This window comes from Molothrus ater, chromosome 3, assembly GCF_012460135.2.
Source record: "Molothrus ater isolate BHLD 08-10-18 breed brown headed cowbird chromosome 3, BPBGC_Mater_1.1, whole genome shotgun sequence".
NCBI classification, from domain to species: Eukaryota; Metazoa; Chordata; class Aves; order Passeriformes; family Icteridae; genus Molothrus; species Molothrus ater.
The window spans coordinates 36574137-36592131 of NC_050480.2; the positions used below are offsets into that span (position 1 = coordinate 36574137).

The following is a 17995-nucleotide window of genomic DNA, read 5'->3' on the forward strand; positions in this document are numbered from 1 at the left end:
AACTGGGGCACTTTCGAAGCTGTTTGGCATTGGAGGTACCTCATGACTACGCAGAGGTAGCAGCCCGACACAGAGCGATCCCAAAGCACACATTAAGATCTAACCGAGGGGGCGGCCGGAACAGCAAAAGAACCTCTAGCTATGCGCCGCATCCCCTCAATTCCCAGTCTCCAGTTCCACGGCCACTGCGCCTTCCCTTTCCCCGCCGCATGCCCTGGGAGAGCGACTCTGGATCATTGTTCGTGTACAACCGACACCCTCCGTGGCGCTCCGCACAGGTGGCCGCGGTTCCTGTAAAGCAGCCTCGGAGCGGCTCCTCTCGCCATCCCGCCCTCCACTCGCCGTGTGCTGGAGGCGGCACCCAATGGGGCGGCAGGCACAATGTTTCCAAACACGGCACTCCCTGCACGCTCTCCGCCTCCCCGCGGCAGCGCGAAGGCGGCTCCTCTGCACGACAGCGGAGCCGCCAGGGCTGCCGGGAGCGGGGCAGGGGACAGCGGAGCCGCTTCCTGCAGCCATCCCCGGACAGCACTGCAGGAAGCAGCCTGAGATCCCGGCACAGCCTCAGCCGGGCGCTCCCGGGACGGGAGCGGGCGGGGTAGCGGAGGGGCGGGGCTACGCGGAGACCCCGCCTCCCACCCCGCCCATCGCGCGGCGCGGCCCGTGCGCCGCTCCCGTGAGGCTGCGCGGCGGCGGCGGCATTTAAACCGCGGCGGCCGTTGGGGGTGGTGTGTGTGCTACGGGTTTCTCGCTCCCGGTGCTGGCGGGCCTGGATCGCGGCAGCGACATGGGGCCTCGGGGAGACAGGGCGCTGCTGGGCAGCCCCGCCGTGGCCGTGGCCTTCCCGGGAGCTGTGTGCCGGGGCAGCGGCTACCGCTTCGCCTGCGAGCTTCTGAAGCACGTCCTGCACCAGCGGAACCAGCTCCCGCTGCCCTACGAGCAGCTGGCCTACTTCTGCCGGCGGGCGGCCCAGGTGAGGCGCGGCGGCCGCGGGGTCCGACCCGTGCTCGGAGGCGGCCTCTGGGCCGGGGATTGGGAGGGCCGTGGCGATTGAGGTTTGCTTGTGAGCTCCCGGTCTCGCTAGGGGATTCGTACGGCAACGTGCTTTCATTTTAAAGTAAAGCGCTTGTTGTGGCTGCATCTCTAAATGTTACCTCTTCTTTTCAAAACGAGGCAAAATCAGCGGTAAGTTCAGGCTGCTGAAGGTGCCGACAAATTGCTCTTAATTGATTGTTTCCTGCTTTCCGCTCAAAGCATGTCGCTGCTTTGTTACCTCTAAGCAAAAACCAAACAAATTACTGTTAAGAGATTTCAGGGGTGGCTGATCTTTGAAAGATGGGCTTCTACTTTCTATTGGAATTCATCAGTAGCGCGACTCAGATTCTAACTGAGTAGCTATGGATTGTGCTTTTGTGTTCCTCTTGCATCTCCTGATTTGGGAGAAGATGTGCGTCTTCCTCAATTGGGTACCTGTAGCTCTCAAAATGAACACAAACTGCTTGTTCCTTCACTCTCTGGGATGGGCCCTGCTTTCTGCAGAGTATAATATATGTTCATAACTAAATGTGTTAATGTGAATTTTTATTTTCGAGGGTGGAGATGGAATTGAGAAACCACATTCCCTGGGCCTAGCAAGCAGAAAGTGCCAGCAGTTGCTGACGGAGCTGGAGGGATTGTTCCAGCACCTGGAAGTCATGTTTAGTCTGACGCTGGTTCCTCGGGTTCTTTTCCTACTTGGAGGCAACGTCATGAACCCCAAGGAGCTCTATGAGCTGAATTTGGAGGGGTTCTGTGAGGGCTCTGCTGAAGAGAGCCTCCAGACCGCGCCCTGTGTTCGCCAGCTCTTTCACCGCCTGTTTGTTGCTGATGTCTTCAGTGAACTTAAGGCTCTCCCTGTGACAGGCACTCTTGTCCTGGTCCAGGGCCACCGTGACTGTGGTGTTGAGTGGTTCCGGCCCAAGCTCAACTACCAAGTGCCGAGCCAAGGGAGGAAGCTGACTGTTAAGTTGTCCTGTGATGGAGACCTCCACGTCAGTGCCTCACCTCCACGGCACACAGCACCTGCTTGGGAGGACTATGTCTGGTTCCAAGCACCAGTGACCCTCAAAGGCTTTAGTGAATGAATGGTTTCCGTAGAAATTTAACTGGAATATTGAATACTTTTTTTTTTTCTTTAGGTGTTAATTTTAGCAAATGTAACCATGTATTTTTGAATCATGTCTGCCTGAATTTTTTTTTTCTTCATGGTGTCTACTGCCTTCCTGTATCTTGCTGTGCTCCTCTATTGTCCTTGTTTCCTGAGTTGTTGTTGAAGGCAAATCCACTTTAAGGCACAGTTGCACAGAGGTCCAACAATTAATTCTTTAGGGACCTGATCTATGACCCGGGATGAATTAATGTGTCGGGAGTAAAGCTTCCCTGCTGAGTGCTTGCTGACCTGGATACATACAATCTCCTCCTGAGTTTTAATATCGCCGTTTTCTGACCCTGCCTTTGCCATGTTACCCATAGGCTGTCTTAAGTGAAGTTACTTCCTGCAAAATAACTCTGGGAGGAAATCCTGCAGTCCTTAAAAGGCTCCCCACAGCAGGAAAACCAGCGAGCAAAACCGGACCGGCACACAAAGGTAACATTGTTGCAGAAGAGGGATTTATTCCCAGCTAGTAAAGAATAGAGCAGGATGAAGGCAGTTCCTCTGCAAAGGGCTGGAGCTGCCGGGGCTGCTGTGGAGATGGGCGGAGCCGCTTCCAGGGGCCCTCTGGCAACTCTACAAGCAACAGCCGCAGCTCCCGAAGCTGCCTCAGCTGCCGTGGTGTGCACCTCCTTTGAGTACTCAAGTGCTTGTCCATCTATTTGGTAAAATTACACTTTCCTATAACTCACTTTCTGTTCCTTAACACTCCAAAGTAAGCAACTGAAAGATCTTGTAACTAGTGCTGTCTTGGAGAAGGAAAGAGACTGGTACTGTGGAGGCAGGGTAGCAATAAACAATTTCTTTTTTTTACTAATCTTTGCTGAACAGCCCTGACAATTGGTTAGATATAAGATTAAAAGTAAGCAGTTTCTTTGCTAACCTTCTTTAGAGAAAGTTAAAAGTGCTGCTGCAATAATGGAAGATTACTCTCACTCAAGGAAGAAACTTCGACTTAAACGTTTCTGAAATGCATAGAAATCAGGGGAATGTGATCAAGTTTAGCACTATTTTTACCTACCAAATTCGTGTTCTTAGTCAGACTGTATTACCTAGAGTCAGAACTTGAGTCTGTTCTTCTGGGCTGGTGTCTACTGCAGAACAGGACAGGGAGAAAAGCCCTGGGAGCAGTGTGTTAAACTAGATATCTGCTGGAATCAGTCAGCTGGGCTATTATCTGTGCTGCAATGAGCTTTCAGTAGCTTGAAATAACTCCATCCCACTTGAAGAGAAAGGTGAGCCTACTTGGTAGTGAGGGTACTTGCTGTTACTAGTCAAAAATGCACAATGGGGTGGTTAAAAGTCCTTTGTGAAGAGGATGAAGGTTGAAGTAAACCTCTACACTTGGTGCGTATTTTAACTTTGACCTTTTGGATGGAATGAGATGATACAAGTAGTAGGAACTTAATTTGGAATTTTTGAGCTTGGAGAACACTAGAGTGCCCTCTCTGCTGTAGTATCCATTAATATATGTTTACAGTGTGCAGTAGCTGCTTCTTAAGCTCGTTCTAGGGGAAAAACTTGGGAGTGATGAAAGCTGCCTTACGTGCAGCTGCCCACTTGAATATGGAATCTCAGGCCTCTTGAAGGAAAAATATAACTTGAATGTAGGAGTGTTTGCGCTCAGGATCAAAACCTTTTATGCTTCCACCAAAGCTGCTTGTAACACATGTTTAAGAATGCAGGTGCCCAAGTGTTTAAAGAAGCTTTTAACAGAAGCCTTGGCCAGTTCCTTTCACCTCTCTTCCTCAGTTGAGTGCAATGTTACTGCAATAAACTGTTTACGTATTCTGTTATACTTGAACTATGAATGCAGCAATGATAGGGTGCTGGGAACTAAGGAACACAAGATACTCTTTGGATTTTTGTTAAGTTTTTTTTCTTATGACAACATTACAAATTGATTTTAAAAATCAGGACTGTAATTATTATCAAAATAAAATGCTGGCTTCTATATGTGATTATTTTGAGGGATTAAACAAATCCAGTCTAAAGGTTCTGCCACTGGTAGAACCACTTGTTTCCATTCTATGCATATATTTCAACAGCACGCTCACAGCTGTTCCACTTTTCGGACAAACTGCATGATGTCTTGTGCCAGGAGCTTTGGTTCCTCAAAGGCAGCAAAATGCCCTCCACGTGGCATGTAAGTGTAAGTGACAATGTTCTTGTAGACATCCTTTGCCCAGACACGTGGTACATGTACAATCTCCTGAGGAAAAGCTGCAATCCCTGTGGGAACGTATACGCTAACCCTGGAAGACATAAGGTAATTGCTGAAACAAGTCTTGGGGGAAGTCTATAAAAACCTCTGTCTCTGGGAACACATTCACTGGACAAGTTTCCCCACTTTGTGCAGTGCACCCCCTGGTCTGCACTCCACTGAGGAGCTTCATTTCTATTCAGGTATCATTGAGTTTTAGAAGATGATATCTGTAGAGGTGCAAAGTAGAGCCAAGTTTGCACACAGGTTGATCTTGAAATGTTCCCCATCTTTGAGTTTAACTTTTGTAAGTGTTGTGCTACATGGCAAGATACCACACCTCCTTGAGAAATAAGCCAGCTCCTGTTTGCTCTAGAATATGATACCAGATGCATAATAAATGACTCTCTGGAGCGGAAAGGGGCTGGTTCAGTCCTCCAAGAAAAAGACTCCCCCACTTGTTCAGATGATCAGTTACTTGTCTGCTCAGCAACGTTTTGTGGTCAGCCTCTCTTAGCATCATCTTAATGAACCAGCTGTCACAAGGTGCTGGGTTTCAAGTACTGCTCAAGTTGCTACCCCAGGTTTGTGCTTAACTCTTGTAGTTCTTAGCTTATTCTGCAGCAAGCAGTAGCCTTCCTAATTCAGGTTTGTACTTCTCTCTTAGGTGTGCCCATGATCTTCTGTTTTGTTTTCACTGAACTGGGCTACAAGTCACATTTGTTTGGTGAATAAGTATACGGACTTGTATTTTGAACACACAAGACTTTGCTTGGTGCTTTAAGTCTTTTGCATTGTCTTGGCTGCAAGCTACCTTGTGTGCGTTATAGGTTCAAAAGAAAAGTGACCCTTAACTATATTTATCAAAAGCAAGTAAGAATTTGGACTTTCATTTTTCTCAGAATTAAATGTGCTGTTGTAAGTGATCTAACTGTTGATACAGGCAAATGTTTCAACCTCATTTGCAAATTTGCCTTGCAACTTGCCACATAATTACCTGTTATGAATTCTTGGGTCCTTGGAAAAGTTTTCCTTGTAGTATCGCATTGAGGACACAATGGAGGATGTCACCCAATAAATCATCACGTTGGTCAAAAGCTCATCAAGAGAGTATTTGCTGTTGAGAGAGAGAGGATGAAATTTAACTGGAAGCTGTTCCTCAGTGCTCTATGCTGGGCTCATGCCCTGAAGAACTGCTGTCTCTCTTAATCTCCACTTATTTTCAAGCAGCAGATTAGCTGGCACCTGTGTGTTTAGAGCAAAGCCCCCTGGTGTTGAAGCAGTAGTGTGCAGGCAGTCTGCCCTAGGTTTAAACTAGTGCTTGTCATGTCAGCCTTTCTTCCCTAAATTTCAGCTTTGACAGGCTAGTATCTTACCTGTATCCTCATATTAGTTCCCACCAGTCATTCTTTTAATGAGACTTCTCACAAAATAACATCATAACCTAACATCTTACCTTTCCAAGCCTCCATCATCTTTATGCAGAAATGATTTGTCTGTCCAGGTTGAGAATTTCTCCATAATATATGCAGCAAGCCCCACTGGGGAGTCATTCAGTCCACAACCTAAGTGAGGAGAAGAGCTGTTGTAGTTGCCTGGCATTGCAATACTTCAGTGCAAGTTAAACTAGACTTTCATGAAGAGTTCAGAGTTTTCTAGAGAATTCAGTAGAGAGTCTGTATTTATCTATCCCTTATAGTACTTTATTTGTGATAAATTCCCTGCAGAGGAATTCTGGCTGTATCTGAGGGCACTAAAATTCAGACAAAAGAAGCTGGGAGTTAGGGAAGTTCCATTGGCTTCTTGGTGATGTGTGGCAGAAGGAGCAAAATCAGATGTAAAGAGATGGCAGTCTGAAAAGACATTTCAGATAAAATATTTGGGAGCATTATCCTGCTTAGGATGGTATGTATTCTGATTCTAAAATATATTTATGAAACAGGGCTAACAAGAATACATCAGATTCAGAACATCACGAATATAATGGATTCTGTGTTTTTGCTTTTCTTTTTTTTTTTTTTTAGAGTTTGCAAAATTGCCTTAATCTTTGATCCAGCTGATTTTTGAGAGCACTACCCTTGACTCATGGAATCTCTCATATGGGAGCAGCCAAACTTGAACCCACTTAAACTCCTTTGAGCTTTGTTGATATCAGTTTTTATTGGCTGATTTTATTAACCAGTCACTTATAAACCAAAGCTTGGATAACTGTCAGTTTTACATCTAATTATTAACTTATTCATAGAGAAGTTAGGATCTTCTTAAAGGGTACAGATGTCAGCACAGATTTTTGTGATTCTCTCCCTCCCCTGGAACTTGTGGATTTATTCCTGTGCTTGGATTCTCATGTTGACTAGTTTTAATTCTTTTCTTAAGGCAGTTCAATTTCTTAAGAATTCTGGGGAAGGAGCCTCCACAAAATATTATTATAAATTACTTATATAAGTTAGTGGATCTACAGCTGTTTGATTCTGCCAAAGCTGAGTCTTGAAGCATATTTCCCTATGATATTATCCCCTGTAAATCAATTCTCCTTGTTTAAAAAATTCTGTCAGATTTCTGATCAGAGAGAGACTAAACATACTAATGTTCTTTTTTTTTTTTTTTTTTTGTGAATCCCTTTACTTTTTGGCCCTTAAAAACACCCAAGCAACCAGAAACACCACCACCACAACAACTCCCTCCCACTTGGTATATTGTTTATCTCCTTTTATTTCTTGGGGTTTGCAATCACTTCAAGCAATAGTCTAGGCATTCTTTGATGTTCGTGTTTGAGCTGCTTCTCCTTTGGTGAATTGCTGGGATGGGGGACTGTTTGCTCTCTCGTGTCCAAATCTGACACCAGCCTGAGACAGCTCTGCTGTCTTTCCTGATGAGAGATGACTTCAATAAAGCAATACCCCAGAATCCTCTCTAGTGGGGACTGATGCAAAGAGTTCCTCTTAGCATTATGAAATAGCCGTATCTTTCTTCACAGTCCTTATCCACTGGCCCCAGGACGTCAGCATTCTGGCTTTTCAGGTGTTTGAGCTTTGTCTACCTTTTTGAAACTTTCACATTGCACCTCTTTGCTTGTGATATTTTTCTTGTTTTTAGCCCCATTTACTTCTCAAAGCTTCAATTTCAGAACCCTGTGTTTTACTTTTGAAGGACTCTATGGAAATGGGCTCATTCTCAAGGAAAGTGGTGTGCTATTTAAAAGACCTTGAAAAGATATACTTGAAATCTCCATCTTTTTTGAGTGGTTTCTTTTAGCTTCATTTTATACAGTTCTCATCCCCATAAACTCATTACTGCCATGAGCCTTGCACTCAAGTCACCAGAAGTCATTGCTTCTCAAATTTGGCTGCCCTTTGTTTTCACGTACCACAGGTGATTAGTGTAGCATGTTCACAGGGATACAGAGAAGGTACATTACCTGCAGTGTCTGGTTTGGTGGCTTGGATGTGTAAGTATCCAGACTCTCGTAGGACATCATATACATTTTTCTGCATGAAAGGGTAGAAACGTCGAGCATCTTCCCTGCTGAAGCCTACAAGCCACGGTACATAAGCCCCAAGCATTGTACGAATCATCTTTCCCAAACCTTGTGTGGTGATGAAAACAAGATTCAGATGAAGCCCTTTCACAGACCTAAAAGTAAGTTAAGGAATAGAGGGTTAAATCAAGCAATTTTCTGTCTCCAAGTTTTCTAGAAAATAAGTCTGACTGCAGCTGTGAGATAAACACTGGACTGCATCAAATACACAAAGCCCTTCAGATTAATCATGATTTAAAAAAAAAATCAGTACAAAGCATATGAATGCAATTGAATATACAGGATGGGGTTGTCCCTGAAGGAAACAGAGCAGAAGAGAATGAGAAGCAGGGCAAACAGAAGGTAGGACTATGGAGCCAGAAGGTAGGGTAGGAATTGGAGGCAGCTTTTCTGCACTGATTTCCTTTGCTACTTACTGTGGCAGCATCTGGGCCATGTTAGTGGTAATGCGAGATCCCCAGTCCCCTCCCTGTAGGTAGTATTCCTTGAAGCCCAATCTGTTCATCAGCTTATGGAATATCCGAGCAGTTGCTATGGAGTCAAACTCTATAGGTAAAGGGAAACACAGGAGAACTGTTGGTCCTAGTGTTCCTCCCCTGGCCAAAGACTGTGACCTGACTGAGGCCGTGTGTGTGGGTCTGTGGGAAGGGACAGTGTGCAATGCTGCTCTGCCTCACTCCTTGGAAAGAAAGTGAACACAAGATGAAAGGAATTCAGTGGAAAACAAAATCAGACCTGACTTCCAGTTACCATTGTGTTGCAAGTCTCCACAGCCAGCCCCAGAGCCTCAGCCACATGGGCCTTAGTGAAGAGCCAGGCATTTGCACTACAAGCTGCAGTGCCCAGGGCTGCCTGGGATAGTTGAGGTGTTTGTTACTCCAAAAACTGCAATTCCAACAGAGCCTTTTCATTGCTTACCTTCTGGTGAGAGGCCTCTGAGAAAGCATATCCTGGGATGGAGGGGCAGATGACCTCAAACACCACATCACCCTCATTCAGGCCGTGCTTGGCTGGCTCCGTGAGCAGAGGGATGATCTTGTAGAACTCATAGAAGGAGCCGGGCCAGCCGTGGACCATCAGCAGAGGTCGAACAGCTTGACCATGAGGAACATAGGATGGCTTCACATGGATAAAATGGATATCAATCCCTGCCACACATCCAAGAAAGAAAAATTAAAGCTCTGGGACCAGTTTCTGCTCGGTATTCTGTAGAAGGAGGGAGGCAAAACTGTAAGTGGCATTTAGAGCAGAAGTTCCACAATCAGCCCGCTGCAAGAACGTACCTGGCTGAAAGGGGATGCCTGGCATAGTATTGGTTGTCTTATTTTTTACATACACACAGAGATATTGACCCCAGCCACAGATATTGGGGTCACTGGAGATTAGCATCCATCTCCTGAGAAACTGGACTCACAGTATATAAGTAAGAACTGCACTTGAATGCACAGCACAATGGGGGTAAGATACATGCAAAAACATTACAGTAATTAAAGGTGAAACATGAAAAAGGGCATGATAGAAGCCTAACATAGAGATCAATTATGTAAAGTCTTTCTACCCTAATCTAGAGATAATTTATGTAAGGTCTGGCTAAGCTTACCTGGCTAAACTACTGTGTGGTGGGGAGGAATATTCCAGCCTCAGTCTGGCTAAATTTCACAGTTTTCAAAGGTGGCTTCAAGGCAATCACTGAAGAGCATGTCATCGTTAGTTAGCATGGGTTAGCCAGATGAAGCCCATCTTGAAGCAGACCTAATCTTATTCCCACTGTGTAATGAACTTAATCCCTATAAGGTTATTAATAATAGAGCCTCCACTAGTTGTATTTCACTTGTATCACGAAGCTGTTGTGCATAGGTTATCTCAAATATCGTCACTTTTTACATCTCCCCCGTCTTGCTGTGCATTTCCAAGTGAGACCCATTCAAGGCACAGAGGCCCCCTCACCTTCAATGGTGGTGTGGAAGTGGGGGTATTTGTTCAGCACTTCCACTTGCTTGCGCCAGTCAAACTGATTCCTCCAGTAGTCCACCACCTTCCGCAGGTAGCTGGAGTTGAAGCCGTAGTGGAAGGCGGCTCCTTCCACGTGTGGTGTGAAGCGGAACCGATCCAGGCGCTGGTGCAGATCCTGTGGAAGGGAGCCCTTCTTGCCAGGCTGGCCAACTGCTGCCATGTGCCCTATGCTAGGGCAGGCACAGACAGGCTCTCCTGGCTCTGCTGGCTTTTGTATTGCTCTCTGGGACACCACAAGCCCTCCTGCAGAACTGCCATACTCTAATTGACCATCTGAATTGTTTGTATGTGGAATACAATTTTCTACAGGTTACAAGTTCCCCATGGGCACCCAGGAGAACTGGGTCTTACTCTTGGCTTGCTGCTAACTCACTTCAGGGTTTTTGGGGGTTTTTGGTGCTATGAGCTTGGCAGCACTGCTGGCTGGGAGAATAAGAATCTCACCTTGAGCTGCTGGCTGCTGCTTGGTGAGATAGAGACAGGCATGCAGGGATGGAGGAGCTATGACTCAGTCAAGACACCATCCCTCTTCAGCCTTACAGCCCTTTCCTCTGTGGAAGCCCCTCAGTCCTGCCCTACTGGTGCCACTGCTGTCCCAATGCCCTCCTTCCCTGCTCCACCATCCACAGACCCACTGTGAAGTCTGCTTCTCAAAGCATGGCCTTTCTGCAGGAGAAGCCCCAGCTTGCACAGAGGGGCTGCTGTCTCAGAAAGTCTTTAGGGGACATTGCAATGTACCAGAGCTCAAATCCCCTTTGTAAAGAATGGTGAGCCAGAGCATCACCTAATGGAGCTGGGCAGCTGCCCTGGCACATGGAAGTGCCCTGCTGTCAGCCCCAAGGCATCACCTTGAGGCAGTGGGGTAGGTGATGGACTGCCTCCCCTTTCTGCCCCTCCTTCTCCCCCAGGCAGCTGTACCTCGATTTCTTTGTCAGATGTTTCAATCTTGAAGGGACGGATGCTTGTGTCTTCTTTCCCTTTGGGGGGCCTTTCTCCAGCGCCCCACCACCCGTCACCCATGTCAATAGTCTTGATCTTGCGTCCAGATCTGAGCCAGTAGAGCAGCATCCCTCCAACCCCCAGGGCGGCCACAGGGACCAGGACTGCATTCTTCTGAGAGTAGTCAAAAGGCCTGGGGAGGCACAAAATTGGTTGTGCTCAACAACAGCAGTGTCAAAGGCACTTTTGCTGAGGCTTGGTTGCACATCCATAGGGGCTGAGCAGGGACAAAAGCCTCCAAATCCCAGGCAGTCAGCAGCGATTGGTTATTTCTGTTATTTTTGAAGATCACAAGTAAGATTTGGGGCAGGGTTCTATCTACCAAGGCTTCTTAGGGGTCTCAAGTCCTTGCTGATCAGGACTTGCTGATTACAAGTCCACTTTGTCCCTTTCCTTGTGAACCAGGATGCCCAGGGGGACCAAGTTCAATAGGATATGGGCCAAGCTACTTGGAGGCAGGTGCTGCAGTGAATGAGACAGTAACAGCTGGACTTTTATTACTGGACAGTAACAGTCCAGTAATAAAAACTGATTTTGTAGATTCCCAGAGTGGGCTGAGAAGCAGGAGGAGAAACAAAAGTCTTCAGCTGCTGAAGAAAGCTAGATGCGCTGGACATGCTCCTCTTGCCAGTGCTTCGTACACAGCTGCCCTACAGAGTCAATCATCTCTTAGGGCAATCCTGGCTCTCCCCCCTAGCTCTCAAGTAAGGAGTGTCTGCTGGTGCTCCTGTTTCTGTTCTGAACAGCAAGATGCCACACTTGAGGTGTGGGAGCCAAGCTGCCAGAGCTGGAGTTGACAGACATGCAGTCCTAAATGTAGTGTACCTTCCTACCCCTCTGACTTGTGTTTCAAGTTCCCCAGCTTCCCTTGGGGATTAGTAGAGGTGTTGGGGGCTCCTGCAGGGGGCTGCAAGGGGGCTGTGAGTGAAGATTTTGTTGTTGTTGTCATCCAGAGTACAGAAGAGATGACACTGTGCCCCAGTCAGGGCTGTATCCAAAAGAGGAGACTGCAGCATAGAACAGCTATTCCACTCACCTGATCCGGGACATGATGCTCTCCCTATAAAAAAGGAAAAACCAGAAAGATCTTTACAGTCTGATAGTGTTGTCGTATTCCAACCCTTCTGTATGGTGCAAAAAATGCCCCCTGCCAGCACCACTCATTTCCTAGGGATGTGATCACAAGCTCTTCAGCCATCTGGCAACATCTGCCATTATTTTTTGTACTCTTTGGATAGGATAGGCAGAGAGGGGCTCACAAAGCACTGCATCTGTACAAAGAGACAGTGGTTTTGGACTGTGCTTTAGCTAGATAATTTGTTGCCATAATATTCCCTCCTTCAGCACAACTTAGATGAAAGGCAGTAAACAGCTGCATTGGTGTCCTTGCAGTGTTTCATCCTGTGAGCAGCTGTGTAACTTCGGCCAAGAAAATCCTTTACTTTGACTGCTGTGTTGCAATAGGTGCACAGCCTCAGCAGGGCAATTCCGAGCTCCAGGGCTGTTCTGCTCCCAGCCACGTGGTGCTGATCGTGCTGCAGGGCTGGCACCAGCAGATGCTTGTGGACCCTTCCCTGTCCAGAGTTTAAGGAGCTGCTGTACCTTTGACACTTCTAGCTACTCCTGACTGGATATCAAGCCTTTAGGTCTCCCCTGTCTGCTAGGAAAAGAAAGTATCCTCCTTGGTTCACTAAGCCTAGCAGCTTCTGGTACAAAAGCACAATCTAAAATCTAGCAACAATAGAAGCAAGTCTTGTTACTCTGCCTTGTGGAAGGCAGCTACATTAGGGAGTTCTTTGGTACAATAATTATAGTACTTTGAGAAAAAAAAAAACCAAAACAAATGCCAAAAAGGAAAAAGACTTGCTAATTCATGAAAAACCAACTTCACTCAGTGTTTGTTATCCCCTAGAATTGTTTCCCTCTGCTGTCTGAAGTGCAGAACCTGGAGCCTGTACTGGATATCTCAGTAACCTCCAAGGCAATTTGCTCATACTTGCTGAAACAGCCTATGCTTGGTTTTTTTTCCCCTTAAATCACTTCCAGGCATGGAAGACCAGGGCTCCTAAGAACAAACAGCTTATGCAACAGGTAGGAGTATCCCCCTGCACTTACATCCGGGAGGTCGGTGAGCAGAGGTGTGAGAGCAGCTATCAAGGCAGCAGCACTAAACCCCGCTCTAACAAAGCCAGCTGCCAGAAGCAGCTCTCTGACACAAACAAGGCTCAGTGGATCAGCACCTTCTCCGCACTCGAGCTCAGGAGACGTCAGCTCCTGCTCCCACTCTCCCACGACCCTCCCGGGGCTTTCACGCAGCCCCGGGCGCGGGGAGCCCAGTCTGGATCCCTGCTCCCGTGCCGAGGAGATCTCACCATGCGTTTGGAAGGCTCTCCCGCCACATGTCTGCTGCTCCCTGCCTGGCCGCTGCTCCGACACACTCCCAGCTTCTCCTCTCCGGCTTTCTCTTCCGCAGTGACGTTTTCTCGGGGACAACGCAACCACATCGTCCCTCAGTGCCACCTATGGCCCGAGTGTGCAGCTGCAAACCGAGCTCCGTCCAGGCCGAGCCCTGCATGCAGCAGGAACAGCCCTGAGTGCCCCAGTGCCGCTGGATGCCGAACACACCGAGAGCGGCCCTGCCGAGGCTGCCCTGAGCTCCTCGGCTCGGGCTGCGGCAGCACCGCATCCCCACGGCAAGGCCAGCTGGGTTGTACCGCCCGTACAGAGCCCTGCGGCGGGATCTACAGCCAGCAGCCTGAGGGAAGGATTCTTCACTCTCCCCAGCGCTCCTGAGACCACACCTGGATTGCCACAGCCACTTCTGGCCTTGCTGGTTGAAGACGGACTGGAGAGGGCCCAGCTTTGGGGGTGCAGGGCCACCAAACTGCTGGCTGGGCCATGTGGTGTATGAGGAAGGTGAAGAAGCATCTTCATCCTGGAGAGGAAAGAGTAAAGGGTGGGATCTTATTGCTGTCTACAGTTAACCAGTGAAAAGCTGAGGGAAAATGGACCCAGACTCATCCCGGAGAAGCAGCAAGTGAAGGATAAAAGGCAAGAACCCAAATTGTAACAAGAGAAGTTAAGGTTAGATATGAGGAGAAATTAGTCCTCCACCGAGGTATTCAGATGCTGAGACATGGCTCCAGACAGGATGTGGGATTTTCACCCTTGGGGGCATTCTAAATTTGACAGGAACAAGGCACTGAGCAGTCTGACAGAGCTGAACCTGTTCTGAGCAGGTGTTGGCATGAGCTCACCTCCAGGTGGCCCTCACAACCTGTACATCACTTGGCTGCATTCCAGGTGCACCCATGATTTGCAGCAGCCGAAACATAAAGGAAAAGTTCAGTTTTTAATTTTTTACAGAAATCAATGCTATGTTTTAGTTCAGGTGCTGAGATTTCATTTTCCTTGTGGGTGGTAAAATAGTCCTGGATAAAGGCATCTCTTTCATAGGAATTTGACAACTTGGGTAAATGAGAGTTCAAAGCCTAAGGAGTATTGGGTGGGGGAAAGTGATGAGAAGAGCAGTATGGAAAAAAGAATTCATACATGAAAGTGGAAGATGAATCACTGACATATTATGCACCATGCTCAGTATTTTGCCTTTTACATTTTCAACATGTACTTCAGTAAGGACTATTCTCGTTGCTTCCACAAGTGGAAGGGCAGTGGCAGGGAGACTGTCACCAGGGTTTTATTTGCTTACAGTCAAGAAAGAATGATATTCATCCTTCTGTTGCTTTGTTCTGCCTCTCAGAAACCTCTAGTTAAAGATTCTTTCTAATGTGCTGTCTCTGTTATTAAGCTTCCAAATAAAATACATTAGTGGAAGGCTTTATAAACAAAAGAGAGAATTACAAGAGTAAGAGGAACAAAAATGAACTACAGCTTTCTAGCTTTTTTATGTTGACAGCTTATGTTCCCAGGCAAGTATATAGCAAAAGAAGCATTTACACTGCATAAAATCCACAATAACCCCATGGGTTTCCTAAATCAAAATGTTGTTAAATCAAACATTTGTAATGTGCCTAAGTAGTGACTCATGTTTATGCCTCAGTTATTTACCAATGTTTATTAATCCAGTCTCCGTGGCAAAAAGCACGTGAAACACTCCCAAGATCTCCACAACTGGGGAGTCAACAATGGTTCAAAATGAAATGTTTACTAAGTTCTTCCACATGAACACTGGAAGAACCTCTGATTATCCAGGCAGATTCCAGAGCTGATGATTGCTACTTCTTGGTGCTAACTTGCTCCCATTTTGTTGTTTTGTGCTGCAACCCCTGAGTACTGTGCAGCCTGCCTGCCTCTCCTTGCAGCACAGCGCAGCAACTCTGAGACTGCACGAACCCCGGTGTCCTTTCTGCTGCAACTTCTGTGACTTCCCTGGCTTCAGGACATGAGTTTGGATTTGAACAACTACATTGCCATCAGGATATGTCATGGATGGCATTGGATGCAAATATTCCCGATGTGTAGGGGCACCATTACTGCCTTCTGCCATGAACCGTGGTCACTTTGCCATTATTACTCACAGCGCCTCTCACTCTGAGGTGCCATGTGAAGCTTGATTGGCTACTGACCAATTTGGGGTGGTCAAAGCTTCTGTGCAGAGTAGCACTTTAGATGTGCATAGGCACTCTCCAAGCCATTTTCATTCAAACAGCCCTCAAGAATTTTTTAGCATGTGGTTGATTTCTCATTATTGATTTTATAATCACTATGTGCCCTTGGACATTCACACTCAGCCCTACCCTTTTGTTAAGGAATTAGCATACCAAACCACAGAGCTGAAGGTGGTAATACCACACCCTGCAACAGAATTGATTAAGTTACAAGGACAGAGACTTTTTGAAGGTTTTACTGGGGAAATGAAATAAAGTTTTCTGAAGAGAAAGCACATGGTAAAGGACTCTAGTCTTTTAAGCATACTGTTTCATACTGTTGCATGAAAATTTTAAGCTTGTTAGAGGGGGGAGAACTGATCCCTCTCCCTGCTCCAACATGTGATCAAAGTACTGGAAGTGTGTGGGAAGTGGGCTTCCTAACAGTGCCCAAGAAGGAGCTGATACCCTGTTGGTCTTCTCCCAGATTATTGTTATTTGTTCCAAAATGTAGAGATCAAGCCCCAGACAAAAAAACCTCTCAGAACCACCCCCAGCTTACAAGTTCAAGTATCAAAAATAGTTGTGTAAATTATCCAATATTAGATAATATTAAACTTCACAGAAGGAAAGTGTCACCTCCAAGAACACACTGGAAATCATGGATGATCTGCTTGACACCTTGGGTGCTGAAAGATTGCTGCATGCATTTTCCTCACAGAGCCTGATTGTCCTGCAGTTTTTGGACTCAAGAGCTGCTGGAGGGAATGAACTTCATAAAGGGATATTAACTAGATTTATGAATAGCAGCTGCCTCCCTACAGGAGTTTCAGCATGCTTTCTTCGTCTTTCCTTTCTTCTCTATCTACTAGATGGGAGCAGGAAAGGTGCCAGTGCAGTGGTTCTGGTCTGTTGTACGGTGATATGGGGTGGCTGTCAGAGGCTGGATGAGCTGAGTGTCTCAAACCAATGCTGTGTGGTTGGGTGTGTGGCTGGGTCAGGTCTTGCTTCTGGTGAGACAGTGCCCCACCCCCAGACCCCCAGCCTGGCTGAGCTGTCAATCAATCAATCAATCAATCAATCAATCAATCACTCACTAGAGGCCGTACTAACCCAGCTCCTGATTCTTTCCAGCTGTCGACAGGGAAGGATTAAAAGAAAGATTTAAGTTGGAGAGCCACTGAAGGGCTTGGTTAAGTTGAAAAGGCTTGTGGTCTGAAATCATGACCCTGAAAATGATATGCTGAGGAGGTTGGCATGAATAAGTTTTATTTTCTCTTTAACTCCCACCCCTGAGGCAATCCAGATCATTTTAGTAGTAAAATTGTGCTATATGTCATTTCCCATGATGTCCATTGACCTTTTCTCTCTCCCTAAGTACAGGTTCTGGAAATCTCCCTGAAACCTGCTTGGTGGGAATAATAAGGGTGGTGATCTGGGACATGTGTATTTGTTTGGGTTGTAGGGATACCTGACATGGAAGATTGTGGAGACCAAAAGTCAAGGTGGCCTAAATTGAATTCGCCAAGCTTTTTCTGGAACTTGGCTTACAAGTCCAACAAGTATCACAAATAGTTGTATGTATTATCTAATGTTAGAGAATGCTAAACCTCAAAGTAGGAAAATGATGCCTCCAGGAGCACAGGGAATCACAGATGATCTGCTGGATTTCTTTAGGTGCTAAAAGACTGCTGCATGAACTCACCCCCTGGAGCCTGATTATCCTGTGATTTTTGGATTCATTAGATGGTGGGGGGAAAAGAACTGTATAAAAAGATGTTAATTATGTTTTATTGGTATATGAATTGCCCTTTACAGGAGTTTCAATATGCTTTCCTCTTTCCTTTCTACTCTGCCTGCTAGATGGGACCCTGATGAGACCAAAAGAGGAAAGGTCCCAGTGCCGTGGTCCTCGTTGATGTTTTGAGATGCAAGATCCTTGTCAGAGGCTGGGTAAGTTTAGCATCCTCAGCCACTTTTTGGGGTGCTTGAAATGCTTGCTTATGTGCTGCTAGGTGAGGTGGTGCCCGGCCCTGCCCCCAGACCCCTCAGCCCTGGCAGAGCTGTCAATCAATCAATCAATCAATCAATCACTGACATGGGAGTGTGGTGCTAACCCAGCCCCTGACTGGCCAAGCCACTGGAAGTCTCTCCTCAGGGGAAAGATCCATGGAGGCTTAATGGAGCACAGGGCCAGCACATGGTCTGGACCCTGCCAGCTTCCTGGAGTTCCTATCTCACCCCCAATGGAATCCTAGGAGGTGGTAGCTCCATATGTGCTCTTCTAAATCTCTTCTGTCTTTCTGTCTTTCTTTCTCTGTCTCTCTCTCTCTTTCTTATCCTAATTCTCTTTTCACGGAACTTTGTGGGTAATGTAAGATCTCATAGGTTTAAAGGTTTCTAGGTGAAATGGACTAAGTAAATTTTAAGTACTAAATTAATGC

General features: G+C 46.7%; 2 protein-coding genes across 2 annotated transcripts; one reads left to right on the top strand and one right to left on the bottom strand.

Moving 5' to 3' along the window:
* Positions 1-787: 787 nt before the first annotated feature.
* On the top strand, positions 788-2293 carry MAD2L1BP (MAD2L1 binding protein). The gene is made up of 2 exons (XM_036381297.1): positions 788-973; positions 1593-2293. Exons 1-2 carry the CDS (start codon positions 788-790, stop codon positions 2121-2123), a joined length of 717 nt encoding a protein of 238 aa, XP_036237190.1. The 3' UTR covers positions 2124-2293.
* A 1754-nt stretch (positions 2294-4047) lies between these two features.
* LOC118685658 (epoxide hydrolase 1-like) lies at positions 4048-13426 on the bottom strand. The gene is made up of 10 exons (XM_054514447.1): positions 13317-13426; positions 11981-12004; positions 10864-11077; positions 9880-10060; positions 8850-9080; positions 8349-8478; positions 7813-8027; positions 5851-5959; positions 5392-5511; positions 4048-4446 (listed from the first exon to the last, which is right to left on the bottom strand). Exons 1-10 carry the CDS (start codon positions 13343-13345, stop codon positions 4245-4247), a joined length of 1455 nt encoding a protein of 484 aa, XP_054370422.1. The 5' UTR covers positions 13346-13426; the 3' UTR covers positions 4048-4244.
* Between the last annotated feature and the right edge of the window lie 4569 nt (positions 13427-17995).